Below are 22,677 nucleotides of genomic sequence, written 5' to 3'. Positions count from 1 at the left end.
TTTTTTTTCTTCATTTTTTTTTTTTTTTTTTTTCTCCTTCTTTAATATTTGTTAATTTTTATTTATTAATTATTAATTATTTTATTTTTTTTAAAAAAAAAAAAAAAAAAAAAAAAAAAAAAAAAAAAAAAAAAAAAAAAAAATAAATAAATAAATATATATAAAAGTGGTGGAGCAATAATTTTACCTGGTGTCACATTAGGTGATAATGTTGTTGTTGGTTCTGGAGCTGTAGTAACTAGATCATTTGGAAGTAATGTTGTTATTGCTGGAAATCCAGCCAAAGTTATTAAAGAAATACCTGTTAAATCCGAATAAACTTTTATTTATTTTACAACAAAATATGTTTTTTAATTTTATTTTATTTTATCCTATTTTATTTTATTTGTTTTATTAATAATTTTAAAATTTAATAGGTTGGAAGAAGGGAAAAAGGGGTTTTGGGAATGTTGTAATATTAAAAATATATTTTTTTAAATAATTAAAAGGAAATAATTTTAAAAATTAATTAAAAAAATATATAGTAAATGGTATATACCCCTTATGTTGAGATAAAAAATGGTACAATTTAAAAAATTAAATAAAATGTAAAAAACTAAAAAAAAAATGCTAAAAATAGTTTCGAACAAACAAAAAAAATTTTCAAAATAATGACCGTAAAAAAAATAATTTTGGAAGCCACTTGTTGTGTTTTTTTATTTTTATTTTTTTTTTATTTTTATTTTTTTTTTAAACAATATCTGGCCAAAATTTTTAAAAAACAAAATCAACACTCGTGTTTTTTTTTTTTTTGTTGTGTTAATAATTTTTTTTTAAAAAATTCCACACAAAAAAAAAAAAAATGAATTTAAAATCTCAATTTTTATTAATAGTGGTTTGTTTATTTTCTTTGGTATGTTTAATTGATTGTCATAAGAAATGTGATAATTGTAATAAATATTCATGGGAAAAAGTAAAACAAAAAGGAAGTTTGCCACCACTTGCATGGGATGGTTCAAGTGCATATGATGAAAGAAATGAATTATTCTATGTATTTGGAGGTCTTAACGGTTCATATCCAAATGATGAAGCAATTAATTCATTTTATGTTTTTAATGTTAAAACATCAAGTTGGACCAACCTTATGGCACCAAGTTCAATTACACCAAGAGCAGAAACAATGATGTTCCATGATAAAAGAGGAAATTATGTTTATTTATCCGGTGGTCGTGGTCCATTCAGAAGAGGTATCAATATAGTTTATAACTCAACCCAACGTTATGATGTTAGAAAAAACGTTTGGACAGAACTCAATCAAACTTCATTCCAACAAAACCTTGCCAATCGTTCAGTTGAAGCCGAAACCGTCTCCAAAACAGGTAAATCTTATGCTTTCAGTGGTTCAACTTCAACCTTACCAGCCTTCATTCGTGTTCCAGGTGCCCTTAAAACTGATACCATTGTTTTTGATTCTGTCAATGGATGGCAACAAGTCGATGTAGTAGGTGCATCACCAACCCCAAGAGCTCATCATCATTTACACTATAATGAAGAATTAGATTCAATTTTCACCTATGGCGGCTATACCAATTGTAGTACCTACACCACCAATGAATGTAATTATCTTGGCGATTTATGGAGTCTTGATTTATCAACAAAAGTTTGGAAGCAACATCTCTTTGATGTAACCAAAGGACCAGGAAATAGAGATAATGCCAAATTCATTTATTCCGATCAAAATCAACTTTTCTTAATTGGTGGAAGTAATTATCAATACACCAACTTTATGGATGTATGGCGTTTTGATTTAATTACAAATGAATGGACTCAATTAACCATTTTACCATTAGTTGATCCAGAAACTTATATTCAAACTCCAATTCCAAGTACAATCGGTAGCTTCTATTTCAAACATATCAGAAAATGTAGTGTAGAATTTTACTTTAGCAGAGGTTCACTCAGTGAAATTTCAGGAAGTCCATTAGTTAATGACATGTATAAATTAACAATCCCAATTTAAATTCAAAAAAAAAAAAAAAAAAAAAAAAACATATAATATATTATTATTTATATTTATTATATTACTATTTATATATTAAATAAAATTATCTTTATTATTTTAAAAAAAAATTAAAGTAATAAGAACATTAAACAGAAAAAAAAAAAAAAAAAAAAAAAAATTTTAATAATTTTTAATATTACTATAATTTTTTTTATTTTTATTTAAATTAAAAATTTAATCATTGGAATTATTATTTTTTTTATTATGCTAACTTTTATAAAATTTGTGTTGGTCAAGTTTTATTTTGTAAAAAAAAAAAAATAGTTTTAAATGTGGGGTATATACTAAATAATTTTTTTTTTTTTTTTTTTTTTTACTATATTCATTTTTGTTAAATCAGTTAGTAAATATTAATATTTATTTTTTTTTTATTTTTTTATTTTTTTTTTTCACACAAAGAAAAACTGACTAGCCAAAATCAAATTAACTCATTGTAGTGAGGTATAATAAAAACAACCAATAATAAAAGGTTTTTTTATATTTGGGTAATTAAAAAATTATATATTAAAATCACCACTTTTTTTTTTATTTTTTTTTTTAAAAAAAAAATAAATAAAACCTTTAAGGTAATTAAAAAAAAAAAAAAAATTAAAAAATTGGTGTGATGTTTTGTTTTTAATTCTAATAACAATGTTAATGATTAAAAACTACCAATAGATTTCCATTTTTATCGATCAAATTTGAATCCTGTTTTTTTTTTTTCCAATTTTGTTATTTTATTTTCTTTTTTTTTAGTTTTTTTTTTTAAATTTAAAACTAAAGTGTGCAATTATTTTTTTTTTTTTTTTTTTTTTTTTTTTTTTTTTTTTTTTTCTTTTACAATTAATTTAAATAATTTCCTTTAATAATCAAAAAAAAATAATCCTTGTTATTATTTCTTAACATCGTTAAAAATTTAAAATGATAAACCCAAATTTTAATAATTCAAACAACAATAATAATTTTAATAATGATAATTATAAAATTAAAATTGAATTTTTATTAAACCAAAAACCATTAAATATTAATTCAAATTCTCAAGAAAAAATATCAAATGTAAAAGAAAAAAAAAATAAATTAACAAATTCAAATCCAATTATAATTAAAAAAACAAAAGACCAAAAAAAAATAATTGAACCACTTAAAAATAATAATAATAATAAAATTCAAATTGAACATTTACAATCAAATGTTAGATGTAAGAAATGTAATGAATTACCATCGTTTAAACATGATAATAAAAGATGGTATTGTAAATTTTGTGAAAAACCATTTACTCCAATTTCATTTAAAAATTTAACAACAGAAAATTTCCAAAAATAAAAAAAATAAAATTTAAAAAATAATTAATTATTACTTCTTTTTATTATTCATTTATTTATTTATTTATTAATTTATTTATTATTATTATAATTTTTTTTTTTTTTTTTTTTTTTTTTTTTTTTTTTTTTAATATTTAATATTTAATATAAATCTTCTTCATCAAATGGTATATTTAATTGATTCATTGTTTTTAAATATTTTATAGAGTTTGAAGAATTATAAATACAAACTACATTTCCTATTTTACCCATTCTGGCAGTTCTACCGATCATATGAAGGTAGGGAATTGGTTTTACATCAATATTTAATATGAAGACGAATGATACATTTTCAATATCAATACCTCTAATTGCTTCTTCTTTTGCTAAATAAAGTATTGAATCTGGATCAAATGAATTTAATTTCCATTGTTTATTTGCTGGAATATCAAGATCATAATCATCATTGTTGTCGTTGTTGTTGTTGTCGGCTGTTTTATGTTTTTTTTGTTCTTTCTTTTCTCTATTTCTAATTTTAGTTCTTTCTTGAATGGATTTACTTGTTTCAATTTCACTCATTTTAATTTGGTTTTCAATTTCTATTTTTAAATCTTTAGCTTCTTGAGTAGCATTTTCATCTTTTAAATGAAGCGAATTGAAACTTTTTAAATTCATAATTGCTGATAATGGTTTAGAATTTAAATTTCTTCTACGTAACTCTCCACAAATTTTAGTTACATTACTATCATTTGCTACAATACCAATTGCAATTTTTGGTTTTAAATTTTTCCAAACATCAATTATACCATTTAATAATTGAGTTTCACTATCTACACTAACAAAATAATGAGTTAATCTTTTAACAATTGATAATTGATCGACAATTTTTTGATCATTTTCTTTTTCTTCTTCTTCCTCTTCTTCTTCTCCTTCTTCTCCTTCTTCTTTTTTAGATTTATCTTTTTCATTTTCATTTTTTACACTAATAGCTCTTTCTTTACTTTCAACTAAACATGAAACAAATACTCCATTTCTATTTATCCAATCTTTATCTTTAATTAATTTTTTAGTTCTATAACCGATTGTTGCTGATGAGAATACAGTTTGAAAAGGTCTAACTGTTTGTAAATATTTCTTTTTTAATTTTGGTTTTTGTTCTTCAATATTTTTATTTGATTTAGAATTATTATTTTTATTATTATTCAATAATTCATTATTTTTAATTGTATATAAAATTAAATCATTATAAGATTCTTGTTCAATATGATTCTCTTCTCTAACTCTTCTTTTAATTTCATTAAATAATAACTCTGATGGTAATGGATGAGCTTTTCTATTCTTTTTAACTTTATGAAGATCATCAGGTTTTAATGCTTGGAAAATATGATCTGCTTCATCAATATATAATAAGTTTAAATCATGTATATCAACAAATCCATTAACTATAAATGGATGTAATAAATTTGATGTACCAATTAAAATATCAACATCTGAACTTAATAATTGCTTCATCATCAAATCTTCTGATAATCCATTATGAACTAATAGTTGAATTTTACCTAGATATTTATTATTATTACTATTATTATTATTTAAATTATTTAATAATTTCTCTAATAAATTTCTACACCAATATCCAAATTGCCATGATAATTCTCTAGATGGTGAAATAATAATATATTTTGGTTTAATTGAAGTTGGAGTTGGAGTTGTTGTGGTGGTGGTGGTGGTGGTGGTAGTAGTATTACTTTTTTCTATATTTCCAAGTATTGTATTAATATAATATCTATTAATGATTTCCAACATTATACCAAAACTTTTACCAGTACCAGTTTCATCTACAACAAATGTATCAACACCACTTTGTATATTTTGTATTGATTTATGTTGAATTAATGTTGGTCTTTCTATTTTAATTTCTTTTAAAACTTTTTGAATATCTTTATGAAAATATGAAAAATCTTCCGGTATTGGCGTTGTTTCTGTTATTTCTTTTGTTTCTGTTGTAGCTGTTGTTGTTCTTGTTCTTGTTGTTATTGGTGTTGTTGTTGTTGCAGCTACTGTTTCAGAAAAAAATTTAGGTACAGCTTTTAATGTATTATTCTTTTCTAAAAAATCAATATTGCTAGTTATTTTATTATTATTATTATTATTATTATTATTATTATTATTATTATTATTTTTATTATCTTCATTTATTCTATTATTATTATTATTATTATTAATATTATTATTAATATTATTTATTCTATTATTATTATTATTATTATTATTATTGTTATTATTATTATTATTATTATTATTATTATTATTATTATTATTATTATTATTATAATTATTATTATTATTATTATTTTTATTTTTATTATTATTTTTATTATTATTATTATTATTATTATTATTATTATTATTATTATTATTATTATTATTATTATTATTATTATTATTATTATTATTATTATTAAAAATATTATAAAAATTATTATTATTATTATTATTATTATTATTATTATTATTATTATTATTATTATTATTATTATTATTATTATTATTATTATTATTATTATTATTATTATTATTATTATTATTATTATTATTATTATTATTATTATTAGTATTTCCAAAATTATTTGATTTTCGAATTATAACTTCTTGACCTTCTCTATTTGAATAAAATCTATTACCAGAGTAACAAATATTATTAAATAGAGATGAAAAAATTAGATTTTTATTACATTTTTTTATTAATTCCTTATTTAAAGATAACATTTTGAAAATAATGAATTAAAAACGAAATTGTTTTTTTTTTTTTTCGTTTTAACTTTTTCGTTTTTGTTTTTTATCAATAAAAATTTTTTTTTTTTTTCTTTTTTTTTTTTTTTTTTTTTTTTTTTTTTTTTTTTTTAAAACTCAAATTAATTATTAAAATAATATTACCAAAAATGTTTAGTTTAAGCTTACAATTTACAGTTTTTTTTTTTAAAAAAATAACGAAATTTCAACTTTTAAAATAAATTTTTTTTTTTTTTTTTAAAAAATAACAATAAAAATAAAAATAAAAATAAAAAAAGAAATATCTGAAAAACAAAAAAAAAAACTATAAAAAAAAAAAATCAAAATTAAAATAATAATAAAAAAGTTTAATAATAAAATAATTACATAAACAGTTACAATAAATTATAATGCCTTTTACTGAAATTAATTTATGCGTGGTAACGATATTTTTGAAATTTTATTGTTTTTTTTTTTTTTGTTTTTCAGATATTTACAAATTTTCGTTTTGTTTTTATTTTTATTTTTATTTTTTTAAAAAAAAAAAAAAAATTTTTTTAGTGCAAACTGGTTAAAAAAAAAAAAAATAATAATAATTTAATAATAATAATAATAAATATAAAATGGAACCGGTATTAACAGAAAGAGAGAAAATGGTGACAGGATTAAGATATAGATTTGAAGATCCAGAATTAGATCAATTAAGACTACGTGCAAGAAGATTAAATAAACAATTTAATAATTTAATTGGTAGTGATGAAGATGATGGTAAAAAAGGACCAGAAATTATTAAACAGTTATTTGGTTCAACAGGTGAAATTGTGATTGTTCGTGAAGGTATTAAAGTTAGTTATGGAGTTAATATTCATGTTGGAGATAAGTTCTTTATTAATCATAATTGCATATTAAATGATGATGGTCCAATTAGAATTGGATATGGCGCAATGATTGGTCCAAACTCTCAATTATATACAGCTACACACCCATTCGAACCATCTGAAAGAATTGGCGGATCAGATGAAAATTTTACAAAAGGAATTACAATTGGTGATAATTTTTGGGGTGGTGGTAATGTTATAATTTTACCTGGTGTCACTTTAGGAAATAACGTTATTGTTGGTGCTGGTTCTGTTGTCACCAAATCATTCCCTGATAATTCTATTATTGCTGGTAATCCTGCAAAATTAATTCGTATGAATATTCCAACAAAATAAAAAAAAATATTATTTATTATTATACTTTTTTTAAAAAAAAAAAAACAAAAAAAAAAATTTATTCTTGGATCTTTTTTTTTTTTTTTTTTTTTTTGGACTATAAATTTTTTTTTTTTTTAAATTTTATTTTATTTTATTTGTTTTCTATCATTATTATTATTATTATTATTACTATATTTATTTTTATTTTTAATTTTTATTTTTTTAAATTTTAAGAGAGTTTTGGTTGAACATCAATTAAAATTGTTGGATCAACTACAAGATTTCTTTGATGAGTATTTAAGTCCAATTGTTGATTTAAACTTGCAATGATTTTCTTTGGAATTGGATCAGGTGAGAGATTATCAGGTTTCCAGATTTCTAAAAGTTTTTTAATTTGGAGGATATTCAAAGTTTCAAAAGCAGAGATAACACTATCAGAATCTGTGAAAATTGATTTATCGATTACCATAAGATTAGCAGTTTCAATGATTGACATAAAATGATCTCTTGCTGGTAAAAGTAATTCTCTTTCTTCTGATGAAGATAACCAATCATCCATTTTAGATAAACTTAATTTAATTTTGAAACCTGAACTTGGTGTACAATAATTCTCACCATTTAAAACTTCATTTAATAATGTGTAACTAATGAAATGGAAAGTTTGTGAAAAGAATTGTTGAATAATTGAATCAAAAATAAATTTATCCTTTAATAAATTTATATACTTTTGTAAAATATTACAAATCTTATTAATATCTGCATCATTTTCTGCTGCTGAAAATCTATTACTTTCAAAAAAATAAAAATAAAATAAAATAAAAATTAGTATAAATTCAAATATTAAAATAAATATAAAGTTTTTTTTTTTTTTTTTTTTTAAAAAAAAATCTTACGTTTTTTTATCTAAAATACATGTACCAAAACTAATTATTTTTGTTAATTTTGGTCTTAACTTGTTATAAATACTATGTAAAAGTAATGAGTAGGATTCTCTTAAAAGGTTTTCGAGTTGATAATAAAAAGTTTGAGATGGAGTTTTTCTTTGAGATGTTGAAGAGAAACTATTATTTTGCATGATGAGGATACCATCGATAATTGGATCACGATCATCGTCTATATTGTTTGGACCATCTTTAATTAAATGGATTAGACCAGCAATATTTGATAACCAATAGGCTAAATCTGTTGAATTGTACATTGATCTTTCGAGTGCTTGTTGAAGGGCTGTATAAACTTTGGTAAAGAGTTTACCATTCTCTTGACTGAATGCACAAATATCAGTGAGTTGTTCGTATAATGATGAAGCAACTGAACCAGTACCATCGACAAAAGTCAATGGTTGAGTGTAAATACATTGTTCGATGAGTCTACTTTCAACCTTATCTTGATTCTCTTGTTTGATAACTGAACCACCACCTTCTTCAACTTGAAGTTCCAAGAGACGAATACGTTCTCTGCAGTCTTTAAGTTCTCTATCGAATCTCTTGGTTTTCTCTCTTTCACGTGATAATTCAGTTTTTGCGAGTTCAAGTTGTCTCTCTGCATTTTCTCTTTCTTGTCTATCTTTATCTCTATTTTGTGAACTAAATTTACTTGGTGCAGACATTGCAGACATACTCAATGCTGAAGCGGATGTCATTTCATTGGCCAATCTATGTTCCATTTGTTGATTCTCTTGAGTTAACTCTTCGACCTTTCTAGCAAGGCCCTCTTCACGTTGTCTTAATTCATTGACTACATTGTTGGTCTCTTCGATTTCATCATTGAATCTTGAATTCAATTGATCATATTTCTCTTGAATACGTTTAATTTCGTGATGTTGAGCGGCAACTTTATCTTTGAGGTCACCATTTTCACGTTTCAATAGTTCCTCTGTGGTAATGACTGATGGTGGTGGTGAATTGGTAACACTATTGATCTTCTTTTGTGCTTGTGAAAGTTGTTGTTGTAATTGTTGAATCTCTTGTTTTGATCTATCGATCTCTTGTTGTTGTGTTAATAATGTTTTATTCAATTCTGTGTTTTGTTTCTCAAGGTTTGTAATGGTTAAATTACTAGAGGTTTGTGCGGCAATTGATGATAATGAACCACCTGCTGATGTTGGTGATCCACCCAATTTCAATTTAGCCAATGCATCGTCTTTCTCTTTAACCTCTCTGGTAAGATCTTGAATTCTTCTCTTTAACTCTAATGTACCACCACCAACTGCAACCGATGATGATTGTTGTTGATCCTTCAATAATTGTATTTCTCTCTTTAAGTATGCGATCTCCTCTTGTGCCTCTTCATTTGATGGTCCACTTGATGAGGAGGATGCTGCAGCTGCGGCAGCAATAGCTTTTTGTGCAGCGGATTGAGCAGATTTAACTTGTTCTTGATAGTATTTAACTTGTTCAGTTTGATCTGCAATCTCTTGATCCTTATCTTGAAGATCTCTTTCCAAACGTCTATTCTTTATATTTAACTCTTGAATAGATGCATCCTTTTGACGTACTTGTTCTTGGAGGTCGGTTAATTGTCTACTTGCACCGCCTGCCGCTTGTGAGATTGGTTGTTGTCTGTATGCATTTGCTAATTTCTCTTCCAATTCCTTAACTTTATCCTCTAAATCAATGTTATCACCTGAAATCTCTCTAAATCTTTTCTTTAAATCCGCAAACTCTTGTTGTGATACACCACCACCGCCACCATTGGCTGCAATGTTTTGATTCATTTTTAAATCTCTTTGTAATACTTCCACTTGTCTCTCCAATTGTTGAACTCTATGATTTGCATCATCAGCTTCTCTCTTCCAATCTTTATCTTTACCTGGATTATAGTTGGAAGCAGATGATAATGATACTACTGGTGTTGATTTTACAGGTTCTGCTATAGTTTTTGGTTTAGATGATGGTTTTGAGAGTAATGCATTCAATTCTGCCTCTGTATCATTACTAAATGGTTTCACTGTGGTTGTTGGTTCAACTGAATGTGATGGTGGTGTTGATGGTGTTGATGTTTTAGTTGGTGTGGATGAATTGGATGAAATTGATTCAGATTTAGTTGATGAAATTGGTGCAGACATCTTTTTAAAAGCACCACCACCTCCATTTGTTGGTGCTAAAATATCATCATCATTTAGTCTACCAGTGATATTATTGGTATTACTATATTTACTATTGGTATTTAATGACGATGATGAGTTATCCTCATCTTGTTCAAAATCTTCACCATCTTCATCATCGGAACCATCATTTGAATTTAAATCGGTCTCTGTTGCTGGTTCATCATCTGGATTAATTTCCATCTCTTTACTCTTTATATTCATTGCAATTACAATTGGTCCACCCTTTTTTTGTTTAATTTGAATTGATTTAAATTGTTCATCTTTAAAATTTGTAAAATCTGCTAAATCTATCATTGTTTTTGCAATTGATTTTTTATTTTTTTCCTAAAATAATTATATAAATAAATAAATATATATATATCATTTTTTTATTATTATAAAATTAATAAATAAATAAATAAATTAATTAATAAATTAATAAATAAATAAAAAAAGATAAAAATAAATTAAAGATAAAAATAAATATAAAAAAAAATAATCCTGTTGTAAATTTTTTATTTTTATCTTTAATTTTTACATGGTTTAAAATAAAAAAAAATAAAAAAAAAAAAATAAAAAAAGAATAAAAAATAATAATAATAATAGTAATAATAATTAATAATAACTAATAATAATAATAAAATAATAATTACATCTTTAATTGAAATTGCAATAGTTTTTGATTCATAAGTTTTCTTTGGTGGTTTTTCTTTATATAATGTTGTAACCATTGAAAAAGAATGATTAAATGATGCTGATTTATTTGAATTGATTGTAACAGCTTTTGTTTTCCCGTTACTTGCTGATTTTGTACCTCTTTTCCATGATACAAAACAATTACCAGTAACTGGTAAATTTTCAACACTTATAAGTTTAAAATCAAATTGAAATTTTCCTTGCTCCCCTCTTTGTTGGGATATCCCTTTTATTTTACCTTTAAATTTATCCATGATTTATAAATAAATACAAATAAAAACTATATTTGTATATATATATAAATGTAAAAAAAAAAAAAAAAAAAAAAAAAAAAATATATATAATCTGGGTGATTTTATATACCAGCTGATTAGTTTTTTAAAAAAAAAAAAACAAAATTAAAAAAAAAAAAATAAAAAAAAAAAAAAAAAAAAAATTAAAAAAATTATTTTTTGTTTTTTTCACTGGTTTGTGAAAGTATTTAATATTAAATTTTTTTTTTTTTTTTTTTTTTTTTCAAATAATTTTAATCGTGATTATAATTAGAAGGGGTAAAATAAAATTAGAAAAGACAAAAAAGAAAAAAAAAAAAAAAGAAAAGAAAAAGAAAAATAAGACCTAATTTTTTTTTTTATATTAAAAAAAATTGACAAATATACACATTAGATTTTATTTTATTATTCTTTTTTTTTTTTTTTTTTTTTTTTTTTTTTAACTCCTTAAATGATTATTTAGTCTTTGAAACTTTTGTTTTAATTGAATCTTTTTTCTCTTCCTCACTTTCCTCTTCTTCTTCTTCTTCATCATCATCATCGAAATCTGGAACAAACATTGAAATTGGTTTCGTATTATTATTTGATGGTTTTTTAAATCTATCAACTGTTTTTGGTGTAGTGGCAGTTGTAGTAGTAGTGGTAGTTGTGGTGGTGGTAGTAGTTTTATTGTTTTCTAAATTTTTATTTTCTTTTTGTAATTTTAAACCTTGTTCAACAGAATTTGAAACTTTTTTATGTATATCTTCAGTTTCTTTTTGAAATTGTGTATCATTAAATTCTTCAACATGTTTATCATTTGAATCATTAAATTTCTTTTTTAATTCTTGCATTGCAATCTTTCTAGCTTCTTCATCTTCTAACCATTGTTTAATTCTAGCTTCATTATTTACATGTCTTAATCTTCTACCACTTAAATCTCTACATGCATCGAAATTGGTTGTTTTCTTTTGACCAACTTTTGTACCTGAAGATTTCAATAATGAACCAAAACCACCTTTACCACCATTTACACGTAATAATAAATCATAAACTTTTAAATGTTGTTGTTGTTGTTGTTGTTGTTGCTGTTGTTGTTGCTGTTGTTGTTCTATACTATCTAAATTTGATGACACTAATTTTAAATATTGAAATGCTATTGGAATAAATGTCTTTTCAAAAATCTTATATTTTAAATATTCTTCACAAAAGGATTCTTTATCCTTTATTTTAAAATTTATAATTCTTTCATTTTCGCTAATATCTTGATTTTTTGAATTTATATTTGGTAATCTAATTAATACATCCATATTCTTTAACTATTTTTTTCTTTTATTTTATTTTATTTTATATATTGTATATCAATAAATAATTGTGTTGTGTGTTTGTCGAAATTAATAAAAAAAAAAAAAAATTAAAAAAAAAAAAAAACTATTTCGCCAAAAAAAAAAAAAAAAAAAAAAAAAAAAAAAAAAAAAAAAATTAAAAATAAATAAAAAGATTATTAGTTGTCAGTTAATTAAATATTGAAATTAAACTTCACAACTTACAATTTTTTTTTTTTTTTTTTTTTTTTTGGAATAATCAAAACTATTTAATTTAAATTTAATTATTTAAATAAAAATTAATTTAAATAAAAAATAAATAAAAATAAATAAATAAAGAAAAAATAAAAAAAAAGAATAAAAAAAAAGTTAATAAAATTAAAATATCATTTATCCCAACTGGGTAATTTTTTTTTTTTTTTTATTTATTTATTTAAAAAAAAAAAACAAAATTTATTCATTATTTTTTTATTTTTTTTTTTTTCTAAACACTTTTTTTTTAATATTTAATTAATTTTAGTAATTAAAGTGATACCATCAGCAATTGGGAGTAATGATTTAGTAACACGTTTATCAGCTAAGATTTTATCATTGAGTGCACGAATTGCAACTAAATTTGGTTCTACATTGGCATTAGGATCTGCAACACGACCATGTTGTAAAACATTATCAATGGCAATGATTCCACCTTTTCTAATTAATTTAAGTGATAATTCATAATAAGTGTCATATCCAGTTTTATCAGCATCAATGAAAACAAAATCATAAGTATTCTCTTCACCTTGGTCAATTAATTCTTGTAATGTTTTTGAAGCTGGTTGAATCTTTAAATTGATTTTATGATCAACACCTGCTTTAGCCCAGAATTTAAGTGCATGTTGAGTATATTCGGTTGAAACATCACATGCAACAACTCTACCTTCGTCACCCATTGCCAATGCTGCAGTTAATGATGAAAGACCTGTAAAAACACCAATATCAATAGTTTTCTTTGCATTTAAAACTTGGATTAAAAGTTTAAAGAATGAACATTGTTCAGCTTGAGTCAACATAATATGTCTTTCAATATTTTCTTTGGTAACTAAATATATATTAAAAAAAAAAAAAAAAGTTAATTAATATACAAAAAAATGAAAAAATTAATTAAAAAACTTACATTGAATTAATTCTTTTTGGATATCAGTAAGTTGGTCACTGTGATCAATGGCATAATTTAAAATTGAATTATTATATTGTACTTTTACTTCATATTGAGTTGGGGCGGTTTTTTGTTCCATTTTATTAATTTATTTAGAAAATGATATATTTGTAGAGAATAGAAATGAAAAAAAAAAAAAAAAAAACAAAACGTTGCTTTTATGCTAAAAAAAAAAAAAAAAAAAAAAAAAAAAAAAAAAAAAAAAAAAAAATAAAATAAAATAAAAGAATAAAAGAATTCTACAACGTTATCATTACCTTTCACAAAATTAGAAATCTGATTTTATAAAAAAAAATTATAATTTAATGGAGCTAGTAACGTTCCCATTAAATTTTTTTTTTTTATTAAAATAATAATATCTAAAGTAACGTATTCTAATAATTCAATTTTTAGGCTGAACAAATGTTAGCAGTCAAAAATAAAAAAACATTTTTTTTTTTTTTTTTTTTTTTTTTTTTTTAAAAACTTTAGAATTTTGGTGCAACCTTGGTCTCAAAATAAAAAATAAAGTAACGTAAAAAAAAAAAAAAAGTAAAGATCAGATGATCATAATTTGAAATTTCGTATGAAAATTTTGGTTGTGGGTATTATTATTTTTAATTAAAACAATTTGTTTTATTTTTATTTTTTTTATTTTTATTATTCTATTTAATTAATTTTAGTAACTAAAGTGATACCATCAGCAATTGGTAACATTGTTTTAGTAACACGTTTATCAGCTAAGATTTTATCATTGAGTGCACGAATTGCAACTAAATTTGGTTCTACATTGGCATTTGGATCTGCAACACGACCATGTTGTAAAACATTATCAATGGCAATGATTCCACCTTTTCTAATTAATTTAAGTGATAATTCATAATAAGTGTCATATCCAGTTTTATCAGCATCAATGAAAACAAAATCATAAGTATTCTCTTCACCTTGGTCAATTAATTCTTGTAATGTTTTTGAAGCTGGTTGAATCTTTAAATTGATTTTATGATCAACACCTGCTTTAGCCCAGAATTTAAGTGCATGTTGGGTGTAATCAGTTGAAACATCACATGCAACAACTCTACCTTCGTCACCCATTGCCAATGCTGCAGTTAATGATGAAAGACCTGTAAAAACACCAATATCAATAGTTTTCTTTGCATTTAAAACTTGGATTAAAAGTTTAAAGAATGAACATTGTTCAGCTTGAGTCAACATAATATGTCTTTCAATATTTTCTTTGGTAACTAAACATACATTAAAAAAAAAAAAAAAAAAAAAAAAAAAAAAAAAAAGTTAATAAAAATGAAAAATAAAATAATAAAAAAAATAAATAAATTAATTAAAACATACATTGAATTAATTCTTTTTGGATATCAGTAAGTTGGTCACTGTGATCAATGGCATAGTTTAATATTGAATTATTATATTGAACCTTTACATCATATTGAGTTGGGGTGGTTTTTTCCATTTTATAGATTTAGAGAGAGAAATTTATTATTATTTAATTTAATGACACATAAAAAAAAAAATAAAAAAAAAAATAAAAAAATGAAATTAATTAATATTTTTTAAATTCAATTAAAAAAAAAATTAAAAATAAATAAAAAAATTGAAATTAAATTCTTTGTCTGAAAAGAGCTCATTTTCATGTCTTCCGTTCTGTTCTATTCTATTCTGCCAAATTAAAACATATTTTTTTTTTTTTTTTTTTTTTTTTCAAAAAAAAGCTATAAATTAAATAAATTTCAAAAAATTAATTTATTTTTAGAATATTATTATTATTATTCTATTATTTTTTTTTTTTTTTTTTTTTAATATCTAATTTTTTTTTTTTTTTTTTTTTTTTTTTTTTTTTTTTTTTTTTTAATGTGAGACAATATTTAAGTCTAGATTTATCACAATGGTGTATGCACACACACATTTTTGTGAAAAACTTAATAAGATAATCCAACAAAGTTAACTATTGTCTCTCGCATTATTATTATTTAATTTTTATTTTTTTTTTTTTTTTTTTTTTTTTTTATTTTTGTTGTTTTTTAAAGAGGCACCAGGTTTCTTCCTCACACAAATTTCCTACAATCGTTGGGAAAAAAATAAAAAATAATTTTATTTTATTTTATTTTTTTTTTTTTTTTAATTTTATTTTTTTTTTTTTATATTTTTTTCTTTTTTTTTTTTTTTTTTTGTGGTGAAGATTTTTAATTTTTAAAATTTTTTTTTTTTTTTAAAAATACAAAACACATTTATTTTTATTAATATATACATAATGAATAATAACAACAACAGAAATAAATATTTATCTTCTTCTAAAAAAGTAGGTGGGGTAAAAAATAACTCTAACATTAAAATTAATATAAAAAAAAATTTTAATACTAAAAATTTAATTGTTTTTTTAAATAATAATAATAATAAAAGAAAAATTGTCATAAAAAATAAAAAAAATAAAAAACATTTAAATATCAATAGAATTTATAATACCAACTATTACAAAAATAATAATAATAAAAATAATAACAATAATAATAATAATAATAATAATAATAATAATAATAATAATAATAACAATAATATGAAATTAAATAATAACATCAACAATAATAATAATAATAACAACAACATTAGCTCAATTACTATTAACAATTACAGTTCTCCTTCTGTTGTAGGCCATTCTCTCTCAAGTGCTGCCATGGTTCCTGATATGATGGAGTACAACTCTGATGCTTTCTCTTGCCCAAATGCTCCAACCAATTATACCTCTTATTTAATTGGTTTATACCACCATACCTTGGATGAAGAGTACTCTTCCATGTTGCTAAATTATGACGAAAATGTTGGCCATCTCAATAACTATGGCTCAATGTTTGAATTAATGAAAGGTAGTGACAACAATAGTATTCCTTCATCCCCTTCCTCTGCCTTGGTTTCCCTTTGTTCAAGTTCCCAAACTGTACCATCTTTATAAGTTAATTTATTATATTTATTCATATAAACACCATATACATATATATATATCGACATTTTTTCGATTTCTCAATATTCAAAACATTTTATGTTGCGGTGGTGGAATAATTGGTATATAAACCGACAAAAAAAAAGAAAAAAAAAAAAATCGAAATCTCGATTCAAAACCTTCAAGTTATTTTTTTTTTAGTTTTTTAATTTTTTCAATAGGATTGTTGAAAGAAAAAAACTATTATTTGTACATAGTATCAAAAAAAAAGAAAAGAAAAAAAAAAAAAAAAAAAATAATATAAAAAAAAAAAAAAAAAAAAGAAAATTTTTTTAAAAAAAAATAACCATCAAGTGTTTCAATATTATTATTTATTATATTTTTATTATCTCATTTATTTTTTACATATAAAAAAATTATTAACATCATCTTTACTAACAAAAGTACTAATAACCTTTTTTTTTTTTTTTTTTTTTTTTTTAAAAAAAATATTGGTATATTATTTTTTATTTTTTTTTTTATTGCAAAAAAAATTATGTAAAATGGTTAAGTATTAAAAGTAAAAAAAAAAAAAAAAACATTGGTGGGTTTAGATTTAGATTTGGAATTTAGATGAATACATTAATAATTTAAAGAAATTTTAATTAGTTGCCTAAATTTCTCAATTTAAATCTAGATCTATTCAAGATTTTTTATTTATTTTTACCCACAAACCCCAAAAAATAAAAAAAAAGTAAAAAATAAAAAATAAATAAAAACACACTTTTAAATAAAAAAAACCCACACGTGTGGGATTTAATGGGTTTCTTTTTTTTTTTTTTATACAAATAAAATTATTTAATTTTTTATTTTTTTTATTTTTTTTTACTTTTAGAACTTGATTTTATTCCTCCATAGGAGTATTTGAGGCGATTTGTTCAATCTTTTCATTTTGAGATAAATTTTCGATTGTAGGAGAAGAGGTTGAGGCTATTTGAGTTGGTGTGGTTGTGGTAGAAACAACAGGAGTTACAGGTGGTGGTGGTGAGGTGGTTGCTGTTGCTGTTGTTATGGTTGGTGGTGCTGTTGTACTGGTAGTTGTAGTTGTTGTTGGTGGTGGTGTAGCTGTTGATACTGCTTGTGATTGAGTTATTGTAGGTTTAATAAAACTTTGAATTATATCATCAAACTTTGGATTTTTAAATAATTCTAATCTCTTTCTAGAGATTAATCTTAAAGTTTTCCAAATGTAAACTGGATTATCACGTAAGAGTTCTTTTGGTTCATCTAAATCACTTAAATCATCAGAATCTACTTCAGCAGGTAATTCTTCATACTCTTGATAATCTTTATCTTTTTTAGTTGGATTTGCCAATAAGAATTCAGCTTTCTTTTCATCATATTCTTTTCTTCTTGCTTTTTCAGCATCAGATCTCTTTTGTTCATTCTTTTTTCTTCTTTCCAATTTCAATGCTTCTTGTTTTGTTTTTTCTTCTTGTTCAATGGTTTCCTTTTTCAAAGGTTCAATGAATGAATCTAATGAAACTGAATTTTGAGTCTTTAAATAGGATCTATCATTGGGTGCACCTGAAAGATTCCAAAGTCTAGATAACTCTTGATTACCTAATGATATCTTTGTCAATGCTGTCTTTCTAAATAATTTCTTCTTTTTAACAATTGGACTACATGGTGGTCTTTCAAATGGTTTACATTGATTATCTCGTTTCCAAATGATCCAATTCTTCTCTCTCTTTAATATTGATGATAAACAATTTGAAAAATATTCACCATTTGGATTTGTATTTGATAAAATTTTAAAACATTTATTTGTTAATTCTTGAATTATATTTTTCTAAAAAAAATAAAAAAATAAAAAAATAAAATAAAAATGAATTAATAAAATTTTAATAAATTAATTAATTATTACTATTATTAATAATAAAATAAATACTTGTAAATCATTAAAAATTGTTGGATATTTTTGATTTGTTAAATCTAAAGCTTGAAAAGTTATTAAAATTTGAGTTAAAATATTCTTTCTAAAGATAGAATCTTTAAGTTGAAGTTTCATTAAATTACTACTTGTTAGATATTTTGTGAAATAATGTTTTTTAGATGGGTTATTTGAGGATGATTGAGAAAGTTCATCCAAGTTGATATGAGTTGAAAATGATCCTATAACCAACTCTAATGACTGTATGAATGATTCCCATTTAATTTTATTTAATGTTATATTTGTAATAGTTCCACCAGTTGTTACTGTTGTATTCAATAAAACTTGTTGAGGATTTTGAAAAACAGTTTGTAATCCCCAAAATTGTCTATAAAAATTTCTATCAACTGTTGTATCATTATTACCATTTGTTGTTGTTATTACTGTTGCTGTTGCTGCTGTTGATGTTGTTGTTGTATCTTCACTATTATTTACATTGTTATTATTATTACCATTTACATTATTCATTATATCATTTTGAAAATCTAAAGCTTCTTCAGGATGAATATTGTGCTCACCTTTTGTATTTAAACCTGATGGATCAGATAATGGGAAAACATATGCTAAAAATAATAAAATACGACCACATGAATCTGGGTTGGTTTCCCTTTTCAATAATTCAATACATATCTTTAATAATAAATTTCTTTTTCTTCCTTTAATAATTTCTGGATCCTAAAACATATGATTTTATTGAAAATAATTTTTTTTTTTTTTTTTTTTTTTTTTTTTTTTTGATTATAATGTTATTATTTATTTATTATTATTTCAACTATATTTATATATCCTGTGTCTATTAATCTATCAAAAACCAATCTACTTATTGATAGTTTTGTTTTATTTTATAATTATTAATTATTATTATTATTACTATTATAGTTTTATCACTATCATTGAATATTTTGAAAATATGATACTACAACTAAAGCCATATGTACTTCAATGACCATACATGTGTGTGATGTTTGATATAATAGTAAACAATAAATAGAAATAGTTTTTTTTTTTTGTTTTTTTTTTTTTTTTTTGTTTGTTTTTTAACTACATACTTGTGAAAAGATTTCAGCTCTAGATTCTAATAAACCAAATAAATCTAAACATTTACTAATAGTTTTCGTTTCAAAAAGATCCTCTGAAAGTTGTAATGGTAAAATTGAATCTAATATACCCAATTCAACAAATGAATATGCCAATTTTATTGCAAGATCTATATTTTCATAAGTTATATCTATTTGTTTCTATTGTTTTTTTAATATATATATAAAAAACAAATAATTTAATAGTATGTTATTAGTATTTATTAATTATTTTTTATTTATTATAATAACATACTATTAAATTATTAAAGAAAATTCTAATATTTAAATCAATTGAAGTTTTAATCTCTATTTGAATTGGGTCTTTTATGTTTGGATATATTTTTTGAATTTCTTTAAGTAAACTATCTTTATTGAATAATAGTTTATTTGGTTGTATTTGTGATGGTTGTGATGGTTGTGGTGGTGTAGATTGATCTTCATTATCTAATGACGGAGTACTATCATCAGTCATTTCTGTATCTTTTTTTTCAACAACATCATCAACAACTACAACATCATTAAAAACATTTATTTCTCTTTTAATTATACCATTAAATAAATTTATAAGATTTGATTGCATTCTTTAATTATTTATTTATAATATTTATGTGTGTGTTTGAGGTGTGTTGAAAAAAAAAAAAAATTAAAAATAAAAAAAAAAAAGATAAAAAAAAAGTGAAAATTAAAAATTGAAATTTGAAAAAAAAAAAAAAAAAAAAAAAAATTGTGAGTGGAAATAAATATTTTTTTTTTCTGGAAAAAAAAATTATTAGTTTTGTTAGAAATTGAAATAGATTAAAAAATAAAATTAATATAAATTATTTATTTAAATTGTTAAAGAAATTATAATTGATATAATGACAAATAATCCAAATGTCGAGTTTTGGAATTCAGAGGATGTTGAGGAGGTTGAGGAGGTTGTGGAGGTTGAGGATGATGAGGCTACTACTAAGCTTATATGACCCCCACCACTATTACTACTACTACTTGATGTGCCTGTTCCAGATGTGGATGATAATGATGATGATGATGATGCTGTTTTTGTTGTTGAAGAAGTTGAGGAAGTTAAGGAGGTTGAGGAAGTTGAAGGTGAGGCAGTTGAAGGTGAGGTAGTTGAAGTGGTTGAAGCAGTTGAAGGTGAGGTAGTTGAAGTGGTTGAAGCAGTCGAAGGTGAGGTAGTTGAGGTAGTTGAGGCAGTTGAAGGTGAGGTAGTTGAAGATGTTGAAGATGTTGAAGGTGAGGAAGTTGAAGATGAGGAAGTTGTTGAAGATGAAGAAGTTTGTGGTAGATTACAATATGGTGCTTGATTGATACCAACAGTAAGTAGGCAGCTTGAACATTGGACATCATTTGGACCAACAATACCTGGATCAACGGTATTAACAATAACTACAGAGTTTATGCAATCAATTGATACTCTATACATGTTGGTTGATTGGAATGTAATATTAGATCCAGATGTGTAGAAAGCATAGTTAATAGTAGTATCAACAACACCACCTCTATTTAGTTTCAAAATTGATGGTGATGGTAAATTACCATAAATAAAAGTACTGTTTGTAACGATTAGGTTTGAATTGGTAAAATAAAATATTGAACCATCAATATTTGATGTACTATTTCCAAATGTACTACTATCAATACTTACTGGAGTATTGATCAAGTAAGCAACGCCACCAAATGATGAATAGGAAGAACTGCCAGTAAATGTTGAATTTACGATATAGCTTATTTGAGTTTCACTTGCAGTTTGTACAGTATTAACCGCACTAACAATACCACCATTACCAGCAGCACTATTATTAACAAATGTTGAAAATAAAAGATCGAAATAGTATCTATTGATTTTATCTGATACCATATTAATAATTGAACCACCTGCATTACTTGATACAGCACTATTTCCAATGAATGTATTCATAAAAATTGAAATACTTGAGTCGAAACCACTGAATAAACCAGTGGATGTAGAAATAGCATTAAAATTACCATTATCAACATTTACTGTACAATAAGTTGCATTAATGAAATTACCAACCAACCCATTTGAAACATTAATAGTATTTAATTTAACAATTGTGTTTTTAAAAGACATTAATGGAGTTGAGTAACCGGTTGAAAGTGATTTAAATGTTGAATTTGTGAAATAGATGGCACTATTTTCAAGTGGCAATTGAGCAATGGCAGCGCCTTGGTTAATGGTAAACATTGATGCCAATTGGTTGTTATAATTTAGGAATTGGCAATTACTGATTTTAAAGTCAGTGAATGATGAAACGGTGTTTACATTTAATAGTGTTTGATTTATTTGGAATTGGATACCACTAATTTGAATATAACTTGGTGTTAGGCCACTATCGACTACGTTACCATTTGATATACTGAATAATGGTGAAGTTAATGACGAATCACCACCACTGAAAATGACAGAATTTGAATTTGCTGTTAAAGTAGCCATTGTTACATTCATATTAAATAATGAAATTGAATTACTTTCAAATTGATAAATACCATCAGTTAATAATAAATTTAATTGTTGATACATTGAGTATTCTTTATTTGGAATTCCTGGAATTAATGTAGCAACTTTCATAAAACTTTCCATTGCGTCAATTAAATTATTACAAGTCACTGTTTGATTACCACATTCACCTGGTTGATATTTATTGGACAGATTTGGATTCACAATAATTGTCACTGGTGAAACGGTTGTAATTTCTGATGAACTAGATGTCGATGATGCAATTGCATTATTTGAAATCATCAAACAAATTAAAAAAACAAATAATTTTTTAATCATTTTTAATTATTTATCTTTATGTTTTTGACAAAAAAAAAAAAAAAAAAAAAACA

The 22,677-nt window shown here is 23.1% G+C and overlaps 12 protein-coding genes across 12 annotated transcripts in view; 5 read left to right on the top strand and 7 right to left on the bottom strand.

The window, feature by feature from the left end:
- DDB_G0275913 (hypothetical protein) overlaps positions 1–318 on the top strand; it is a gene marked incomplete at both ends in the record, with an annotated part of 751 nt that extends 433 nt beyond the window's left edge. The window contains one exon of the mRNA XM_638512.1: positions 168–318. Within this exon, the coding sequence (XP_643604.1) occupies positions 168–318 (151 nt within the window). The remainder of the gene's footprint in view (positions 1–167) is intronic.
- Positions 319–841: 523 nt separating this feature from the next.
- DDB_G0275911 (hypothetical protein) lies at positions 842–1,999 on the top strand (the record flags this gene model as incomplete). Its single annotated transcript, XM_638511.1, has 1 exon — positions 842–1,999. One exon carries the CDS (start codon positions 842–844, stop codon positions 1,997–1,999), a length of 1,158 nt encoding a protein of 385 aa, XP_643603.1.
- A 942-nt stretch (positions 2,000–2,941) lies between these two features.
- Positions 2,942–3,343, top strand: DDB_G0275511 (hypothetical protein; the record flags this gene model as incomplete). The annotated part of the gene is made up of 1 exon (XM_638510.1): positions 2,942–3,343. The coding sequence occupies one exon, from the start codon at positions 2,942–2,944 to the stop codon at positions 3,341–3,343; it is 402 nt and encodes a 133-aa protein (XP_643602.1).
- A 140-nt stretch (positions 3,344–3,483) lies between these two features.
- On the bottom strand, positions 3,484–6,090 carry DDB_G0275509 (hypothetical protein; the record flags this gene model as incomplete). The annotated part of the gene is made up of 1 exon (XM_638509.1): positions 3,484–6,090. One exon carries the CDS (start codon positions 6,088–6,090, stop codon positions 3,484–3,486), a length of 2,607 nt encoding a protein of 868 aa, XP_643601.1.
- A 626-nt stretch (positions 6,091–6,716) lies between these two features.
- DDB_G0275507 (hypothetical protein) lies at positions 6,717–7,307 on the top strand (the record flags this gene model as incomplete). Its single annotated transcript, XM_638508.1, has 1 exon — positions 6,717–7,307. One exon carries the CDS (start codon positions 6,717–6,719, stop codon positions 7,305–7,307), a length of 591 nt encoding a protein of 196 aa, XP_643600.1.
- Positions 7,308–7,518: 211 nt separating this feature from the next.
- On the bottom strand, positions 7,519–11,324 carry DDB_G0275505 (hypothetical protein; the record flags this gene model as incomplete). The annotated part of the gene is made up of 3 exons (XM_638507.1): positions 7,519–8,077; positions 8,183–10,719; positions 11,028–11,324. 3 exons carry the CDS (start codon positions 11,322–11,324, stop codon positions 7,519–7,521), a joined length of 3,393 nt encoding a protein of 1,130 aa, XP_643599.1.
- A 473-nt stretch (positions 11,325–11,797) lies between these two features.
- DDB_G0275503 (hypothetical protein) lies at positions 11,798–12,631 on the bottom strand (the record flags this gene model as incomplete). Its single annotated transcript, XM_638506.1, has 1 exon — positions 11,798–12,631. The coding sequence occupies one exon, from the start codon at positions 12,629–12,631 to the stop codon at positions 11,798–11,800; it is 834 nt and encodes a 277-aa protein (XP_643598.1).
- Positions 12,632–13,152: 521 nt separating this feature from the next.
- On the bottom strand, positions 13,153–13,923 carry omt6 (O-methyltransferase family 3 protein; the record flags this gene model as incomplete). Its single annotated transcript, XM_638505.1, has 2 exons — positions 13,153–13,727; positions 13,803–13,923. 2 exons carry the CDS (start codon positions 13,921–13,923, stop codon positions 13,153–13,155), a joined length of 696 nt encoding a protein of 231 aa, XP_643597.1.
- Positions 13,924–14,492: 569 nt separating this feature from the next.
- Positions 14,493–15,291, bottom strand: omt5 (O-methyltransferase family 3 protein; the record flags this gene model as incomplete). The annotated part of the gene is made up of 2 exons (XM_638504.1): positions 14,493–15,067; positions 15,174–15,291. 2 exons carry the CDS (start codon positions 15,289–15,291, stop codon positions 14,493–14,495), a joined length of 693 nt encoding a protein of 230 aa, XP_643596.1.
- Positions 15,292–16,392: 1,101 nt separating this feature from the next.
- Positions 16,393–16,785, top strand: DDB_G0275909 (hypothetical protein; the record flags this gene model as incomplete). The annotated part of the gene is made up of 1 exon (XM_638503.1): positions 16,393–16,785. The coding sequence occupies one exon, from the start codon at positions 16,393–16,395 to the stop codon at positions 16,783–16,785; it is 393 nt and encodes a 130-aa protein (XP_643595.1).
- Positions 16,786–17,656: 871 nt separating this feature from the next.
- thoc1 (hypothetical protein) lies at positions 17,657–20,404 on the bottom strand (the record flags this gene model as incomplete). The annotated part of the gene is made up of 4 exons (XM_638502.2): positions 17,657–18,604; positions 18,704–19,420; positions 19,795–19,983; positions 20,078–20,404. The coding sequence occupies 4 exons, from the start codon at positions 20,402–20,404 to the stop codon at positions 17,657–17,659; spliced, it is 2,181 nt and encodes a 726-aa protein (XP_643594.2).
- Positions 20,405–20,650: 246 nt separating this feature from the next.
- DDB_G0275497 (hypothetical protein) lies at positions 20,651–22,624 on the bottom strand (the record flags this gene model as incomplete). Its single annotated transcript, XM_638501.1, has 1 exon — positions 20,651–22,624. The coding sequence occupies one exon, from the start codon at positions 22,622–22,624 to the stop codon at positions 20,651–20,653; it is 1,974 nt and encodes a 657-aa protein (XP_643593.1).
- Between the last annotated feature and the right edge of the window lie 53 nt (positions 22,625–22,677).

The sequence above is a fragment of the Dictyostelium discoideum genome (assembly GCF_000004695.1).
Source record: "Dictyostelium discoideum AX4 chromosome 2 chromosome, whole genome shotgun sequence".
NCBI classification, from domain to species: domain Eukaryota; phylum Evosea; class Eumycetozoa; order Dictyosteliales; family Dictyosteliaceae; genus Dictyostelium; species Dictyostelium discoideum.
This window is presented reverse-complemented; position numbering and strand designations above follow the sequence as displayed.